At 34.9% G+C, this 20,196-nt stretch overlaps 1 protein-coding gene across 5 annotated transcripts in view; it reads right to left on the bottom strand.

Annotated features, from left to right (window-relative positions):
* Positions 1–20,196, bottom strand: part of KLHL28 (kelch like family member 28) — a 117,142-nt gene that overhangs the window by 16,348 nt on the left and 80,598 nt on the right. For all 5 annotated transcript variants that reach the window (XM_055361870.2, XM_063697676.1, XM_019010105.3 and 2 more), the window contains one exon: positions 4,368–5,266. In XM_055361870.2, the coding sequence (XP_055217845.1) occupies positions 4,368–5,266 (899 nt within the window). The remainder of the gene's footprint in view (positions 1–4,367; positions 5,267–20,196) is intronic.

Raw genomic sequence — 20,196 nt, 5'->3', positions numbered from 1 at the left:
CCCCAGCAAGTAAACCTCAATTGTCTTGAGGCATAAAGAGTCTCTCTTTCTCCTATTCACAACTTTCTATCATTGCTTTTGATATCAATCTCTTCTATTTCCTCTAAGATCTTGCTTCATCAATAAGCATTCATCTATCTTATATCTTTACCCTATCCCTCTTTACTTATCTCTTTATTCATCTAATTATAAAAATACTTGGGAGGCTGAGGCGGGTGGATCACAAGGTCTGGAGTTCAAGACCAGCCTGACCAACATGGTGAAACCCTGTTTCTACCAAAAATACAAAAATTAGCCGGGTGTGGTGGCATATGCCTGTAATCCCAGGTACTCAGGAGGCTGAGGCAGGAGAATTGCTCAAACTCAGGAGGCAGAGGTTGCTGTGAGTTGAGATCATGCCACTACATTCCAGCCTGGGCAACAAAGTGACACACCTGGGTGACAGAGCGAGACGCCGTCTCCAAATAAACAAAAAAAACTCATGTCTCTCTCTTCAAGAACAAAATAAAACCAAACAAAACTTCCCCTGATGCTATCAGTTACTGCCTTAACTCTCTCCTTCCTATCTCTAGCAAGATTCTTAAAAGAAAAGTCTTCATTCAGTTTATTTCCTTACTTTGTATTCACTTCTAGGCCCACTGTAATGTATCTACAGCATTTCTACAACTCTGCTTGAAATTACCCACCAAGGCCGGGCACGGTGGCTCACGACTGTAATCCCAGCACTTTGGAAGGCTGAGGCGGGCAGATCACCTGAGGTCAGGAGTTCGAGACCAGCCTCAGCATGGAGAAACCCTGTCTCTACTAAAAATACAAAATTAGCTGGGCGTGGTGGTGCATGCCTGTAATCCCAGCTACTCGGGAGGCTGAGGCAAGAGAATTGCTTGAACCTGGGAGGCGGAGATTGCGGTGAGCCGAGATTGCGCCACTGCACTCCAGCCTGGGCAACAACAGCAAAACTCTGTCTCAAAAAAAAAAAAAAAAAAGAAAAAGAAATTACCCACCAAAAGTCATTATGTTCTCCATAATGCCAAGTTTAAGAGCCACTTTTCCATTTTTATCTTTCTGGATCTTTCCAGTGCATTTTACATAGCTGATCACATTCCTTCCATCTTGACACACAAATTCCTTGGCTTTTATGACTCTATTCACTTGGTTCTCCTACCGCTAAAATTGTTCCTGCTGTCCTCATCTTAAATATTAATGTTTCCCAGATTTTCATTCACAATCAATCCTTTTTCCTCTCTATATTTTCTCACCAGGCAAAAAGAGGAACATTTAAACTGTCAATAACTCCATCAAAGACTTCATAGTTTTAATTAATACCTCTAAACTATACTATATGCTGATGACCTTCAAATTTCCAGCCCTGAGCTCTTCTTTGAGCTGTGCACTCATATCCAGCTACCATAGAATATCCTTTACCTGGATATTTCATAGGCACTTCAAACTCAATGTGTCCAAAACTCTTCCCCTGAAAGTGGCTTCTCCTCCCATATTCTCTCTCTCTCTGCATATATGAACCACCCATGTAATCATCTAATCAAAAGAACTCATTCATCTTGGATTCCTCCCTCTTCCTCATCATCCCTCCCTCATATCCATTCAAACACCAAATCCTGTCAATTTACTCTGTTAAAACATTTTTTAAAATGAATGCCCCATTCTCTATCTTTACTACTTCTACCCTAATTTAGGATCTCATCATCTCTTGCCTATATTAGATAAGAGGTTCTACAATAACATCTTATTTAATCAATCTGATATTAATCCTGGCCTCTCAATTTTTCCCATAATACAGCCAGAATGATACAAATCTGATAATTTCACTAACCACCTTAGAATGGTTTTGCAACACACATAAAAGTCTTTTTTTTTTTTTTTAAATCATGGCATACAATAACTTCTTTGACTTAGTTCAAAGACCACTGCTTGACACTTCTTGGTTAGAACCCTTTACTTCTGAATACCAATCAGCCTTTAGTTTCCTGAATATCCCATAATGTATCATGCCATTGTGTCTTTGTACATTCCTCGTGACCTTTCTTCTTTCTCTGCTTGATTCTTGCTTAGCATTCAACACTCAACTTGTACATGAAGTTCTCTACAATTTCTCTTCCCTAAATCCCCCAGATGGGATAAATGGTTCTCTTTAATGTTTCTATAAAATTATCTTGATCGTTGCATAAACATTATGTATTATTTTCTACATGTCTCCTTTACTAAATGATGAACCTGTTGAAGGTCAATTATCTAGCAGTGTATCTGATGCACAGGTGTTTAATATCTTTTGTAGAGTTAAAGTGAATGATCATTCAGGTTGGTTTTAATTTTTCCAGAGTTATAATAATGCTGCAATAAACAGCTCTATGCAAATAATACTTTTAATTTTTAAAATTTTATTATGATAGATTCTATGATAAAAGATTACTATGTCTAAAGATATGAACAGGTCTTATTATTCTTCAATAATTTGTTTTTTTAATAGTTGAGAAAATAAGAGGCAACTGCTCAAAAATTTTTACACTATAAATACATATTCGAAAATTTTTGTCATAATATTTACTAATATAATTTACTTCATGCCAGTAACCAGTGCATTTCAGAATAAGAGTTAAACAATCAATTCGTGTAGCTAACATAACTAATGTTCTATGTGTAGCCCAGTCTCAACAATACTAGTTTTAGGTTACAGTTAAAATGTATTATGAGGCTAGGTGCAGTGGCTTTTGCCTGTAATCCCAGCACTTTGGGAGGCCAAGGCGGGTGGATCACCTGAGGTCAGGAGTTTGAGATTGGCCTGACCAACATGGTGAAACCCCGTTTCTACTAAAAATACAAAATTAGCTGGGCATGGTGGCACATGCCTGTAATCTCAGCTACTTGGGAGGCTGAGGCAGGAAAATCACTTGAACCTGGGAGGCGGAGGTTGCAGTGAGCTGAGATTGCACCACTGCATTCCAGCCTGGGCAACAAAAGCCAAACTCTGTCTCAAAAAATAAAAAATTAAAAATAAATAAAATAAATAAATAAATGAATAAAATGTATTATCGGACTTTTTTTTTTTTTCAAGACAGGGTCTCATTCTGTCACCCAGGTTAGTGTGCAATGGTGCATTCATAGCTCACTGCAACTTCAAACTCCTGGGCCTAAGCAATACTCCTGCCTCAGCCTCCTGAGTAGCTGGGACTACAGGAGTGCAACACCACTCCCAGATAATATTTTAAATTTTTTGTAGGGACAGGATCTCGTTATATTGCCCAGGCTTGTCTCAAACTCCAGTCTCAAGTGATCCTCCTGTGTTGGCCTCCGAAAGTGCTGGGATTACAGATATTTTGAGACTTTTTTAAAGATGCAGAATTTATCAGTTGCCATTGATGAAACGTCAAGTTTCCTAACATTGGAAAGGGAAAAGCAATCTACCAAATTTTTGGAAATGGTCAGAAATCCACAGTTTTAAAAAATATGTATTAAACACAAAAGTTTTCATGAAGCAATCCTATCTAAGAAAAAGCAAAAATAACTTCAAGCTATATTTTCAATGTATAAAAGTTACTAGTATAATGCACCAAATTAAGGGTTGGCAAGCTATCACCATGGGCCAAATTTAGCCCACTAGCTATTTTTATAAATAAAGTTTTATTGGAACACATCCATGTTCATGCACTTATGTATTATCTATGGCTGCTCTCACACTACAATGGCAGAGTTAAGTAGATGCCACAAAGATTACATGGCTCACAAAGTCTAAAATATTTACTGTTTGGTCTTTTATAGAAAAAGTCTGACAATTCCTAATCTCAGTTACTGGGGGGAAAAAACATACTTCTTAATGCTGTCTTTTAAAAATACACTGAAGAAAACAAATTACACTCCAAGTACATAATTTATATCAGTATCCTATTTTTTCTCATTTCTTTGGTAGCACTTCTGGTGAACTGTTTTCATTCAAACCCATTCCTGTCCCCAGTTCCCTCACCACAGATTCCTAGTTCTCTTCTTTGCTATCTTCTGATATAATTGACAATAATAAATCTCTTCTGATGTGGTCTGACTCAAATAAACATGTAAATGGTTCCAGAAAGAAAAAAAAAAAGAAAGACAGAAAATGGAATAAAAGTTTGTGAGTAACCAGGTGGATAAAGTGTGCACTTGGGGAGATGGTTTATAATTGAGAGTATTGTAGAGAATGAATGACGATATAATAAAAACAATCACGTAAGTATTTTAGGAAGAAGAAAAAAACTAAAAAGAAGCAAAGAAAAGTAAAAAGGAAAATCAAACTATTTTTAAAATATAGAAAATCTGCACATTTAAAAAGCATAAAATCAATTAGCATCATTCATTTAGGAAAGCCTTCTATTTACCTATCCAAACAGGCAAAGAGTCCAGATTTCCCTCCTACTGCACAAAGTACTTTGGGAGCACAGCGAGGTCGTGTCATCAAGACTGTCTGATGAGAGAGTCTATGTTCAGGCATAAAGTGGTACTTTAGGGCTTCGTTCAAAAGATGTTTACAAGTGCGATCATCACGAATAAGATGATTTGCTTCATATAGTCTAGTGAGAAACTTAACACTCAACAATGGTAATCGTACACTGTTTAGTAACTGTGCTAAGTATTTCTGGCGTTCTTGTACATCATACTTGATCCAAGACTCTAATGCATAAAAAACAGTCTCTTCGGTAGCTACATTCAAACAGTCATTGGAAACAATTTCATCCAAGTCAGCATGTGTAAGCTCAAAAAACTCTTCAGTCTGGCAAACAGCTTCAAAATTCTGGCATATGTATTTAGTGGCTGCCAAATAAAGGTCACGGCAACCATACGTTTCTGCAAAACGAGAAATTCCAATACAATTACCAGGATCAAGTTGGCTTTCAAGAAATGCACAACATTCTTTCAGGACAAGTTTTATCTGGAGTAGGTTTGCTGCTGGCAGGAGAGATTCAACTGTGTCCTGAGAAATAAAAACAGTCCCTGTATAGGCATACTCCACAATGGCCTGGAGAGCAGTTTCATCAATGCATTGAAACTCAACCTCACTGTTCTCTTTTTCAGAAAGGTTTCCAGTGAACATAGCTTTGAAATACGGGCTGACGCTGGCAAGTACCACTTTGTGAGCATGAATTTTAACATCACCTACTCGAAGAATGATGTCACAGAGTTCGTGATGTTGGCGAAGAAGATTCAAGCCCTGCAGAAGTTGTTCAGAATGCAAGTGGGTTAAGTTAGCAAGCATGTAGGTCGGGGATGTGTGGTCCATCTACGGAAAAATAAAAAAGCATAGACAGTTATTTCAAAGTAAACTTGTCAAAAACACTGCTTTTCAAATAGTACAGAATAATCAGATTTGTAATTTATTTGTCTGTTCATTGGTTTTTAAATACTTCATAGTAAATACTAGAACTAGAAGCTTTCAGAGTTAGAAGAGATTTAACAATCACATCATTCAACTTATTTATTATAGATATTAGGAAATGGAAGCCCAAAAGGTTACATGAGATGCCCCAAACCAAAAAAATCTCTGACAATGGACTTTTGGATCAAAACTTTACCAACTTTTTCATTTTGTTTCCCTTGCATTAAATTCAAGTCTGAGCTATCACTGAAATAAAATGAAAATATGAGGGAAAAAACTTCCTTAAAGTAAAATTATATGTAGAACAAACAACACTATTTGCCAACCAACAGATGCTTTAATTGGGCAGAAATTTCATATTAACATACTTTACCCAAAATTTCAATAATTGCTTTGACAGAGGGTGCTGAATTTAATGAAGGTACCATTACCACCAATTAATTTAATTAATTATGAACAGAATCCAAAGTCCCATGAGGGCAATAAGGCTTACTTACTGATCTATATATACCATACCCACTCAACTCTTTTTTTTTTTTTTTTTTTTTTGATGGAATCTCACTCTGTCGCCCAGGCTGGAGTCCAGGGGCATGATCTTGGCTCACTGCAACCTCTGCCTCCCAGCTACAAGTGATTCTCCTGCTTAGCCTTCCAAGTAGCTGGGATTACAGGCACCTGCTAACATGCCTGGCTAATTTTTATATTTTTAGTAGAGACAAGGTTTCACCATGTTGGCCAGGCTGGTCTCAAACTCCCAACCTCAAGTGATCCACCTGCTTCCGCTTCTCAAAGTGCTGGGATTACAGGCATGAGCCACTGCACCCGGCCTCAACTCTTGATCATTAATTCAGATCATGCCCACACCATCTACTTGCCACTCTGTGCTTCTGGAAGATGAAAAAGAATAAAAATAGCAGGGAAGAAAAGGGATGAGAAAGAAAAGAAAGTGGAGAGACAATAAAGACTATGGTAGGCAGAATAATGGCTCCCCAGATGACATTCACATCCCTATCCCTGGAATCTGTGAATATTACTTTATATGGCAAAAAGGGACTTTGGAAAGGATTAACAATTTTGAGATGGGGACATGATCCTGGATTATCCAAGTGGGCCCAAAATGCAATCAACATGTACCTTATAAGAAGGCAGAAGGAGACGTGACACAGACAGAAGAGGAGGTCATGTGACTAAAGAGGCAGAGACTAGAGTGCTGCAGCCACCAACCAAGGAATGCTGGCAGTCACCAGAAGCTAGAAGAGCCAAGAACAGATTCTCCCGTAGAGCTTCTGGAAGGAGCATGGTCCTGCCACCTTAATTTTAGCCCACTGACACAAATTTCAGACTTCTGGCCTCCAAAACTGTGAGAGAATACATTTGTTTTGTTTTAAGCAACTGAGTTTGTGTAATTTGTTACAGTAACCTTAAGAATTAATACATGGATATTTCAGAATGGATTGTAGCAACAGCTTAGAGTAGACAAAAGGAATACAGGTCATGTATACAATATAAGCTATTTCCTTCCTGTCTCACTCACATTTCAATCACAAGTTATGGCAATAACGAAAAAGTACATTTGGTTTCCATCTTAAAACCATCAATTCTATCAATTCAAACATTTTGAACACTATTGAGAGAGTATAGCACTTCATTCTTATACATTTTTAAGTGGAAAAAATCTAACTCTTGAAATTTTTATCTTTGTCAAGTACGTAATTGTTTCATACTTATTTCACAATGAATTTTAAGTCAGTTAATAAATTATGTTAATATGGCCACTTTCCAGCTGATAACAGCCTCCACTGCTGATCTCTGCAAATAATCTCACACCTATCTACTAGAAAAATTCTCAAATGTTATTGCAGTCATGGTATAAACAAGTCCCAAGAAGCTTCTGGGTCTTCCAGTAGGTACTTTTTTTCCAGAACATAATACATACTAGTAAGTAGATGGCAATCAGAAGGCATAAGTTTAGATCTGTACACGTTCTGTTAGTTATTCCAGTGTTGATCTTTTTAACCTATGTAACTTCTTTTAGCCTCAGTTTTATGAAAAAGTTAAAATCTAGACTTAAAAGTGAAGAATGAATAACAGGAAAGGCAAGTAGATAGAAAAAATAGGTAATGGGGTTAAGAAAGCAGTCCTCGTTAACTTTACCTTCTCAATCTTTGTTTTCCTTATTTGCAGAATGAGATCATAATAATACCTGTGCTTTATTATTCAGGTATTAATCTAGCTGAGGTTTTTGAGGATCAAATCAGACAATGTACATAAAAACATGATAAACTGTAAGTGATATTGTACTACAGTAGTACTATGGTAGCAGTGAGGTGATAGAGATAAAACATATCAGTGAAGAACACAGACTTTGGAAATATAAGGTAATGAGTTTTAGTCCCACCTGAATCTTAAATTATATTATTAGGTGGAATAATAAGTACCAGCCTTTCTTAATCTAAGTATTAATTGTTTCATTCATAAAATAAGAATACCCCACTTATCTCAGAAGTTTACCTGAAAGTGATTCTCTAAAGTATAAAGTTCTACAAAATATACAGCTTGAGGTGTTAAGAATATAGTACTTACGTCTCACTGTACTAAATTGCCACTTCCCAATATCCCCACTTTCACTAATTCCCATTCTTTCCCACAATGACCTTTTACTCTTATGATGCTCATGTAATGACTATAGCTCTATATAAAACTTGCTATCTCCCAAATATTTTCTTACTACCACACGTTAGATTTTGTCTATAACCTTTCTCCTCTGATCTTCCTTTCCTCCAATTCAAATTCTCAAAACTCAAGATCAAAAATTAACTTTACCTGGATGTCTATAAGCATTTATTTACTATATTCCTTTACATGCAATTAATTCAATTATATGTGTTGCTCTGTAAAACATACCCCCTTCAACTCTCATTTTCTGATTTAACAAGAATGGTAGACTAAAAAGTGAAGGATGAACAACAGAAAAGGAAAATGTATGCAAAAAATAAGAGAAGGGACTGAAAAAGGAGACCTAGTCACTTTGTAAATTCATCTCTCTCTCAGACTAAACAATTATGTTTCAAGATATTTAAAAGAGCCTGCAAATGAGATTCTTGAATCATTACCAGTGCCACAGGACTGAAGACTATTTTCAAAAATAAGACAGTAAATTCTACAATATGGTAAGATTTCTGTTAATTTCAGATAACATTCTAAAACAAATTATTAAAGATTTGACTTGTGAATACCGATAAGAAGATGTAGAGATCTTTAGGATTAGGATATATGAGCTAAAAATAATAAGACATGTTACAGACTAGGTTTGTTTCTTTTTAAAAATGTATTTAGAAGACTTGTAGATCAGAAAAGTAGACTTGATATTTAACTAGATATTAGTAAATAATTTTATAATGCCCTTCATGATTTTTCAAAGAACAAAACTAAAAAAATATATAAGCTAGTTCAGTTAGCTAAATCAGCAACTAGTGGAACAAATACCCCCCAGAGTATACCACTTAATGGAATGAGGCCTAGAGGGATGCTTCTAGTGGTATTCTGTAAGGCCAAGATGAAGATATTTTATGTCCTGAACTTTGAAGATGACATGAAGCTGCAAAGGACAGCAAAAGCATTGACTAACACAATAAGGATCCCGAAAGACTTGATATCTAACAAGAAGAAATTTAAAAGGGATAAATTTAAAAATTCTATAGCAGATTCCAAACCAACTACCCAAGTATAGAATAAGAGAGAAAAGACGCATCTGTAGAACGTGTTTAACAGGTTTAGGGATTGTAATTGCAGTACTATTTTAACACCATAAACTTATGTGGGTTTAAGCTGCATTAACAGAACTATAATATACAGAACTACAGAGGAGAAATTTTTGCTTTGCTCTGCAAATGTCAGTCCATATCTGTACTACAGATTTTGGGTATCATCCTTTGACAGGGATCTAAACAGACTGTAACACCTGATGAAGAGCAGAAATTCAAATCATGTCTTACAGGTAATGGAACCGAGGTACTGAGTCTGGGAAAAAAGGAGGTCTGAGTTATCACATGAAAAACCAAGGAATGAAGGTTACTCAACAACAACAGGAATAACAATTATAATATAGGGTTGTTTTGAGGATTAAATGAGTTTATACATAAAAAGGGCTCAGAATAGGGCCTATCACTTAGTAGGCTCTTAATAAATATGAGTTATTACTAGTAAATTCTTCGAGTTGTCCCTTGAGAGGTAGTCAACTTTCTATGTTGCACTATCTCTCACTATTAGATAAGAAATCCACTCTGTCTTCTCTGATACCCTGGGCAACACAAGTATCACAGAATTGTTGATTCTCAAATCAAGGTTATGAAGTATTGACTAGATTCATTTTTAATATAATTAGGAATCACATAGTGATAGATCCTATATTGTTAACCTAATTTTTGTGTACCCAATTCAAAACTGGTACACCATCAACATATGACATGCATGCATGACACAACATAGGTCTATAAATACACACATACATGTATGTACACACACAACACATAAATATACACACATGCATATATTTGTATGATATGCAGTATAGTTTTAAGAGACTGGGCTTTGGTACCAGGCTTCCCGGGTTACAATACAATGGTCTGTATTATGTGACCTTGGGAAATTCAGTCAAAAGTTTCAGTTTTCTCATTTGTAAAAAAAACAGACAAAATTGTATAAAAAGCAGTTGTAAATATGCCTTTCTATGTGCTGGTATGTAAGCACTCAGTAATTGGTAGACGTTATTTATTTTTACTGTTCATCAACCTTTAAAAAGCTTGGTTATTGCCAACTATATCCATGAAATGCCTTTCCATGCATACCAAAAAAGGAAGGAAGTTTGCTTACTGTCCAGGGAACAAATACCTACCAAAGCCAGGCCAAAGCCTCACTAATTCTATCAGTAAAGAGACATATGAGCCATTTTAAAATATAGATGGCTTATTAGATTTAGATAGTTTATTACTTACAGAGTGAAAAGAAGATTAGCCAAAGAGTAAACTGCCTGGATCCTTGTCCCGCACATCAAAAATGGTAACACAAAAAAGGGGCTGGCCCAGTGAAAACTATGGCTAAGCAGTTTTCTATTCTGTAGCTCTATTCTAAGGGTGTGGGATGGGGTCAAAAGTCTAATACCTAATCACAACCAGGGAAGTGAAGAGAAACTGTCTCATGACACACTTGTAGGGGAAATAGAGAGGTGAGTGGGAAATTGGGAGATGACCTCATAGCAGCTCCTTAGAGGCCTCTCACTCTCTCATATTCCAGGAGAATCACAAGGTGTGTCAAGCCACGGATAAGCTGCAGTCCTGAGGTCCAAGTCTTTGCCTACATGGATACATGCAAGGTGACCAGAGTACCATGACAAAGTTGTTTCCCTATACTTATGCCCCTATAATACTGTTTTATCTCACTTTCCTAGATCTATGTTGTTAAAACCTTTTAAATATTTTCTGACCATTCCAACTAGTGAGTAAAACATTCTATTCATTTGAACCAGCATGGTTCATTTTACTCCATAATAATATAAATTATCAAAGTGTTTAAAATGGGCCAAAGAAAAGGCACTGGTAAAAGTAACTTCATAAAAGAAAGCCTATGCATATTTTTATAATTGTATTAGATGCAAATGATATACTTTCATTCCTTGTAAGAACTACTGAGAATAAAGTTTAATTTTAAAAATTATAGTTTGAATGCTTAATCAAAACAATGTCAACTAGCAACTTCAACAAGGCAAGGTAAAAATAGGGAACTTAAAATGAATTACACTAGCAGTTTTCCATAACATAATTTTTTTGTTTTGTTTTTGTTTTTGTTTTTCAGACAGGGTCTCATTCCTGTTGCCCTGGCTGGGGTGTGGTGGCGAGATCTTAGCTTACTCACTGCAGCCTTGACCTCCTGGGCTCAGGTGATTCTCCCACTTCAGCCTCCCAAGTAGCTGGGGCTACAGGCACACATCACCACGCCCGACTAGTTTTTGTATTTTTTTTGTAGAGAAGGAGTTTCACCATGTTGCCTAGGCTAGTCTCGAACTCCTGGACTCAAACGATCACCCACCCTGGACTCCTAAAGTGTTGGGATTACAGGTGTGAGCCACTGAGCATGACCAAATTAAATCTTAAAATTTTTAATTTGGCCCCTTTCCTCTCTCAAAAAATATGACTTTAGAAAAATGCACAGAATTCTAACAATTTCAAATATAGAGTTTTTAAAACAGTGGTTTTCAAATATGATCCTTGTACCAACAGCATTAGCAACATTTGGGAACCTGCTAGAAATGTAAATTCTTGAGCCCCATCACAGTTGTAAGCAATCAGAAACTACATAGGGCAGTGGGGTTGCAGGAAATGGGCAAACTGTGTTTTAAGTCCTCCAGGTTATTCTTAGGCAAAAGTTCCAGAACCAGTTAAAATATTTATAGCTCAAGTTTAGCAGCTTAAAAATTACTGAAAATTATTTTTAAGAAATACTTAAAATGAAAGTTTTTTAGAGACAGGATCTCACTATGTTGCCCAGGCTGGAGTGCAATGGCTACTCAAAGGCATGATCATGGCACAATGCAACCTCAAACTCCTAGGCTCAAGTGACCTACTTGCCTCAGCCTCATCAGTAGCTGGGACTACAGGTGTCCACCACTGCGTTTGGCTCAAAAACTATAATGGCTTCAAAATTATACATGACAACTGTGACTATATTTGGTTCTCAGCTATCTACCCATAAATGGCTAAAAAAAGTAATTCAAAGAAGTAATACTTTCCAATCCTCAAAGCCCCACATTTGTCAAACAGTTTTACACTGGCAGTTTCATTTACCTCAGTAACCACTTTGCGTAAAAAAAAAAAAAAACAAAAACAGGAAAGAACAGGGAGCAAAAGCATTAATTTTAGAGTCAGAGAGATTTGGATTTAAGTCTACATTTTGCTACTTAATAGCTGGGCTATTTGATACTTGGGCAAATTACTTACTCTAAGCTTAAACATTCTCATTTGTAAAATTTGTTGTGGATTAATAGGATTAAATGAGATGTATGTAAGGAAAAATAGATCAATGGAGAACAGAAAATATAAAAGTAGATCATTTAGATATGCAGGTTTAGTATATGATAACGGTGGAATCTCAGCGAGGGAAAAGAGAAACGTTTAAATAAATGTGTTGAGATAACAGATTAGCCATATGGAAACAGGTAAAACTAGATTTCTGCTACATACCTACACCAACAGGATAAATTCCAAATGAATCAGAGGTATATATATGAAAAATGTAATTATATAAATATTAGAATAAAATAGGGGTAAACACTTATGTTGAAATTTAGTCCCCAATGCGGTAGTATTGAGAGGTAGGGCTTTTAAGAGGTGACTGGCAGAGTCCTTATGAATGGATTGATCCACTTATGGATTAATGAATTAACATGTTAGCAAATTAAAGGGTTATCACAGGAGTGGGACCAGTGGCTTTATAAGAAGAGGAAGAGAGAGCTGAGCTAGCACACTCACAGCCCCTTCACCATGTGAGGCCTTGTGCTGCCTTGGGACTCTGCAGAGTTCCTACCAGCAAGAAGGCTCCCACCAGATGCAGCCCCAAGAAAGCTCACACCAGGTGTGGCCCCCTTGACCTTGGACTTCTCAGCCTCCATAACTGTAAGAAATAAATTCCTTTTATTTATAAATTATCCAGTTTCAGATATTGTGTTATAAGTAATGGAAAACAAACTAAGACAACCTGAGATTAGGGAACAGTTTCCTAACTTTGAAACAAAATCCAGAAGACATCAGTGAAAAAATAGGTAAAACTGATTACATTTTAAAAACTTGGAATAAAGAAATTGTAAGTAAAAATATAAATGAGAGTGATAAAAATATTTGTAGCATATATAAAATATATATCAGTAATACATAAAATATTTCTAAAATTTTCTAGCTCTATAGGAAAAATTGGTTAAAGAAATGAACAGATGTTTGTTAAAAACATAAATGATTTTAACCATACAAAAATTGCTCAATTTCACTTAAAATCAAATAAATTAATACATGGAGTTAACAATTATCTCTTGACAGTATAGTCTGTTGGTGAGGATGTGAGAAACAGGAAATCTCACTCATTGCTGTGGGAATAGAAAATGATACAAAACCTCTGGAGGTAAATCTGTCAAAATCCAGCAAAATTACATTTGGATTTATCCTTTGACCCAAAAACCCTACTTCTAAGAATCTATCCAAAAATTACACTGGCAAAAATGTATAAAGACAAATCCATAAGGCTAATAATAATTGCAGATCTATTTATAAAAACAAAATAATATACTCATGTTTCTTATTCCTCATATTTGAGAGACCAAAAGGCAACCGACCGAGATTTTTAAAACAACTCTCATGTCCAGCAACAAAAGAATGGTTGTGAAAACTATAGAGCATCCACACAATGCAGTACTATACAGCGATGAAAAGGAATGGGGAATCTCTGTATAGAATACTCTGCAGTGATCCCCCTGATCTAAGCAAAGTGTGTTTAGTGTGTCACCATTTATCTATGATAGGGAAGATTACAAACATACATAATCATTTCTATTAAAAAAAGGAAATTTTACACAACATATACTTTTAAAGGTTACCTACAAGAGGAGGTATGGAACTAAAAACTAGAGGATAGAGATAGAAGGTAGATATTTTTGAATATACTCTGTTTTATAGATTTGACTGTGGAATCAGAAAAGTATTTTATGTAATTATAAAGCACAATTAAATCTTAAAAACATGATCCATAAGAAATTTGAAAATTGAAAATACAAAGGAAGAAAATATCTACTTAGTGGCCTTACCATACCATTCCAAATAACTTTAAAACAGTAATCTGACAGTCTCTATTGCGACATGCCCTAAAATATATATCTTATGCTGTTTTCAGTAATCGCATTGTTGATAAGGACACTGTTTATTTGTATTGTGACACTGTTAATGTGTGGATTGTGCTATAAAGCAAATGAGTAATGATATGATATTCTATCAACCCTAGGGTCACTGTGATCTAGGATTCTTGGTATGGGAAAAAGAAGATAACGACATAACACTAAGATGTTACTTAGGAACTTCACAGTCTGCATTTGAATAAAAAGTATGACAATAAATACATGTATATAAATAACAGTAAATATTCATATATACTAATACATAATTTATATATAATACATAAAATACATGTAAGCTATACATACATATTAAATATATGTAATATTATTTTAAGGAAAAAAATAAATTATATTTCCTAGCTCTGTCTACTGAAAAGGTCTAGAAACTGACCATCCTGGTAGCAAAGAACACTTCTAGCATTCAGATGTACTCTCTAAATACCATTTCCCTCAAAGAGAACAGAACTCCTTGGGCAGATAGCTGATACCATGTCTGGGGCAGAAGATGTCAAGACACATTTGGAATCTAAATCCTAGGTAGTATAATCCCAGCACTTTGGGAGGCTAAGGTGGGAGGATAGCTTGAGCCCAGGAGTTTGAGACCAGCCTGGGCAACACGGTGAAACTCCGTCTCTACAAAGAAAAAAACCAAATAAAAAAATTAGCTGGATGTGGTGGCACATGCCTGTAGTCTCAGCTACTTGGGGGGCTGAGCTAGGAGAATTGCTTGTGCCCAGGAGGTCGAGGCTGCAGTGTGCAGTGATCGCACAACTGCACTCCAGCCTGGGAGACACAGTGAGACCCTGCCTCAAAATAAATAAATAAATACATCCTAGGTAGCAAGAAAGCTATCAAATACTACAAGAGTCATATAAAAAATATTCAGGGGCCAAACTGAATAGGCTTTCACTAGTCAAAGACAGGACAAACTGATCATCAATAATAATAACTGTAATTGATTAAACGATATCAGATATTTTAAATGCATGAGTTAACGATACTTAAAAAAAGTCCTAATGGTCAACGCCGGACGATGCTAATGTAGCAACTCATTTTTTGAAACCTAGTAAACAAAGAGAAATAATCAAACATTTATTATGCCTTTCCTACACTAACTGTACTACTGGGTTTCCAAATAGATGAGTTTTTTTGTTTTTGTTTTTTAAGAGATAGGGTCTTACTACCTTGCCGGAACTAGTCTCGATCTCCTGGTCTTAAGCGATCCTCCCACCTTGGCCTCCCAAAGTACTGGGGTTACAGACATGAGCTACTACACCTGGCCAAATTTCTCTTTTTTAAAAGTATCCCTGTTAATAAATAAAGAAGGAATAATGGAATATTACCATTTTGCATCCTTAATAAATAATGGGCATTGATTGTGAAGGGCTGTTTATATCACAAAAAGAGAGATAGCTAGATAATTGGGCCTTCTGATGGAAAAACATAACACCCATGAGTATTCTCACGTCCCAACCCCAACACACACCAAAGTCAAGCAAATTAAACAACAGTCAATTCTCTAGTTCCAACTATTAATTTACATAAAATATAGAAAACAGAAAAATCATGTTAAACAATACCAGAAAGATGCAATTAGCAAAAACATACCGACTGTGAAAAATCTTGTAAAATAAACTAAATTCTTCAACAAATAAACTGCAAGAAATAAAGAGAATGAATCTATAAATTTAAAAGATGTATCAATCAAATACAACCTGTGAACCATAGACTTGTGTGTGCACCCACATATTTAGAAAACAGTTGGAAATTTACACACTGACTGGATTATTAATATATTAATTAATCACTGCTATTTTTTGTTGCTAAATAGTGGTATTGTGGTTGTGTTTTTTTAAGAGCTTTTTTCTTTTACAAATATATACTGAAATTGGTGTGCAATGGTGCAATTATAGGTCACTGTAACCTTGAATTCCTGGGCTCAAGGGATTCTCCCTCCTCAGCCTCCCGAGTAGCTAGAACTACAGGCGCATGCTACCATGCCTGGCTAATATTTTTTATTTTTATTTTTTGTAGAGATGGGATCTCACTATTTGTCCAGGCTGGTCTTGAACTTTTGGCCTCAAGCAATCCTCCTGCCTTGGCCTCCCAAAGAGCTGCGATTACAGGTGTGAGCCCCCATGACCAGCTGTACTGAAATATTTGTAGATGAAATAATATGTTGTTAGGATTTGCTGCAAAATAATAGGGGATGAGGGAGTGGAAGGGGATATAGATGGTGTCATGAGTTGATAACTATTGAAGATGCGTGATAGGTAAATAGATGTTCATCATATGGTTCTGCTTTTACATGTTTTTGAAATTTTGCACAGTAAGAGAGATTTTTCTTAAAAAACAGAAAATATAAGGCACTAAATTTTGAATAAGACAGTTTTAGAATCCTAAGTTCAGGGAGTTTAAATGAATTAGCAAAATCACATAATTAGTAAAAAAAATTACTGGGACTAGAATGTTTTCTTAATCTTAGAACAATGCTCTCTACACAATACATACAAAAAATTAACTGCCAAACAATGTTGAGCTGCTTAAAATATTTACTGAATCAATTTATAATTGTTATCACTTCTCATAAAATGAAATTATTCTACGAAAGAGCATCTAGAATACCTTTGACTGTCATAATGTACCAGTTAACAGTCCAAGCTTTTAACATGTATTAATTCCTTTCATCCTCAGAGCAACAATATAATAGGCACTGTTATTATTACTACCATTTTACAGATAAAGAAATGTGAGGCACAGAGAAATTAAGTCCAAGGCAAGATTTAAACCTTGGCACTCTGTCTATGTAATTCTTAAATATTCTATTACACTGCCTCATTTATTAAATAAGCTCATAATTTCTTAATCTTATTAAAATTTTAACTCAAACAAGAAATTAAAAATGTGCAGAATGGAAATCCAAAGAGGATAGATGATTCATATAAAATCTTTATAAAATAAATTCACATTAGATACAAAAATACACAGGGCTTTAAAATGAAATAAAGAAGGATCCATGGAACAATCACTGCCTTCCAGTATTTGTCTAAAAGCAGATTTGGTATATCAGGTTCCTCCATATCTCTGCCATAGTTTTTGTTCTTTTTTTTTTTCTTTTAATGATAAAACAAACAATAGTATTCTGAATCTTGGTAACTGCATTAGTCAATATCGAATAAAAAGTATCCATTTGAAATTAAAATTAAAATCAAACTTTCCATAGTCTACAGTAACTTAACTTTAGGCTCTGAAACCAAGTTAATAAAGGTCAAGTTGCAAGTTTTGTACCTATCTACTTAATTGACACCTAAGCCACAAAACAGTGGTGCTGAAATCAGTTGGGAGGCACTTATCTGCCACTATATAAATATAGATCACACCCAGAGTAAATAAATGGTGAAGAGAAATCAAGATTACTCTTAAAAAAAAAAATTCAAACAGACAGTTTTCTTTAAAAGGAGAAAATAAGAAATGATTTATGAAATTAGGAGAATATTCTATCACATCTGCTCCTTTCTTAAATTTCTTTCCTACAGTTCAACTTTCCTCATAGGATAATTCAACTAATAATGGTATATAATTTTATCAGTGAGCCTATGGAATAAGTTAGGATATTTTCCTTTTATCTGAGATTTGACTTTTATTGACAAACAAAAGAAAAGTAAAATTAGAAGCCTGTCAAGAGCTCTTACTGGATGTGGTAATGACTTTGAACTTGCTTTCTTCTGTGTTATTTCTGAATCCATGTTATGACAGGCGTCTAAGTTACATAATTAATCCCTGTCCACTGAAAAACTGCAACAGATGTGAAATTCTGTTAACTTATACATAGTAATTAATATGTAATACAAGTTGGATTTTTGTTTAAAATTATAGTTTTGACTGAAGACAGAAATATGTAATGGCTTTGGAAGATAAACCTAAGTAGATGAAAATATATCACTCATATATATCAAGAAAACCGATTCAATCCTGTATAAAATAAGCTCATAATTTCTTAACTTATTAAAGTGTTACCTCAAACAAGAAACTAAAAATATTTTGAATAGAAATCCAAAAAGGATAGATTAAAATATATATAATCTTCAACCAAGGATTGAAAGAAAAAATAATACATTAAAAAATATATAATCAAGTGATATATAATAAAATATATGAAAAATAATGGAAAAAATCTAATTTTATCCTAAAGTTTCAACAGTGACCTCCACCAAAACCTTCTCCAAGCTCTAAGCAAATGTGAATTTTACTTTCTTCCTCTGTCCAATTACTCTTTTGTGGAAACACCCATAAAATGTTCCATAGTCCAAATGTAGAAGATGTAACCTCAAAAAATTCTTGTGAGGATTAAATGAGTTAATATTCACTAAGTACCTAGCATGGTGCATGGCACATAGCAAATACTCAAAACATGGTATTATTATAATTGTTTGTTAGTATTAATAGCAACTTTCATTTGCATAGCATTTCTTCACAATAACTTCTCAAACTACACAAAATTCTTAATAGTTTACAGAATTCACACTGACGTTCAAGATTCCTGGATGTCTGTAAAATTTGAGTAAGAACACAGAAAAATCATAGTGATTCACCCAGGGAACTAATGTGTTATCTCTGATTCTGGAAATAAAGTAAGTTTTTAGGGCAATTGTGTTTACCCTTAAGTTCAGCTAAAAAAATTAACATATGTAGAACACACATTCCTATAATTCACTAATTTAACTACATTCTTGAAATTATTGAAATTTTAAACTTCTTTTAGCTGAATTTGCAATTTTCAATGTATCCTTAACCACTTCCTTTTAACTTTCTGAGGTGTACTATTAATAAAACACCTAATAGTGTATTCTACTATTCTAAAAATTGATTATAAATTTGTACTCTCTATATATATGACTAAATACAAAAGGCTTTTTAAGTCAATATACGAGAAATTCCTAGATTTCCAAAGATTAAAAAAAAATCTGCTTCGTAATAAAAAGAATACACACTCAATGAATGAGATTTATGTTCCACAAAATAACTCTAAAAGATAATCAGTAAGATGTGATGCTGATGAAGTCCCATTTCCTAAACATCCACTATGGAGACTAATGCATCTTCTAAGTCTTCAATCAAAGAGACAAAATGTAACAGATAAAAAATAAATTACAATCTGTAATGTATAGTGATCCACAGGGATCTAAAAAAACAACAGTCAAAAGAAAGACTCATCTTGCTTTGTTCCCAGGAAAAGGGCATGATAACTGCTTAAGTATCCACGTCTCTCATTTAACTTTCGAAGTTCCTTTTCTGTGATTCCATGATTACCACACAACCTCTAGTTATTAACTTGGCTTCCCAAGTTCTTGGATACAAGAAACAGTGCACTGGATTTTCAACTTGAAAATTCTAATCCAACATAAACTGGCACTGTAATGTGTACATCATTCTCTAGGTTAGTTTGAACTGGGTTCCTCAAGTCTGGGCAATACATGACTAGAAGTCTACACACTTGAGCTTCTTAGGTTGGAACTGTGAGAATCAGACACTTTCTCATTGACAACTGCTACAATCATTTCTTGTTTTTCACCTCCCTGTCTTTAACCTGTCCCTAAAATGAAACATGCTAGCTAAACCTAATTTAGGCAGATTCATTTAAACACGAAAATGGCTCATTAAAACCAAAGTAACAGCCTAGAATTTAAACCAAAACATAGGATGTATATTTACACAGCCTCATTTACATTGTCTATTCCCCACCCCCACCCCCAAAAAACAAAACAAAACAAAACTGATATTCAAATCGTACTTTAGGGCAAAAATCCAGAAATTATTTTTGCACTTGCATCAGCTGGGAGCATTATTTATAAAGCTGTTTGGCATATGTGACTCAATTATTCCAAGACTTTAAAAAGTATTT

This window comes from Gorilla gorilla, chromosome 15 (genome assembly GCF_029281585.2).
Source record: "Gorilla gorilla gorilla isolate KB3781 chromosome 15, NHGRI_mGorGor1-v2.1_pri, whole genome shotgun sequence".
Lineage (NCBI taxonomy): Eukaryota > Metazoa > Chordata > Mammalia > Primates > Hominidae > Gorilla > Gorilla gorilla.
This window is presented reverse-complemented; position numbering and strand designations above follow the sequence as displayed.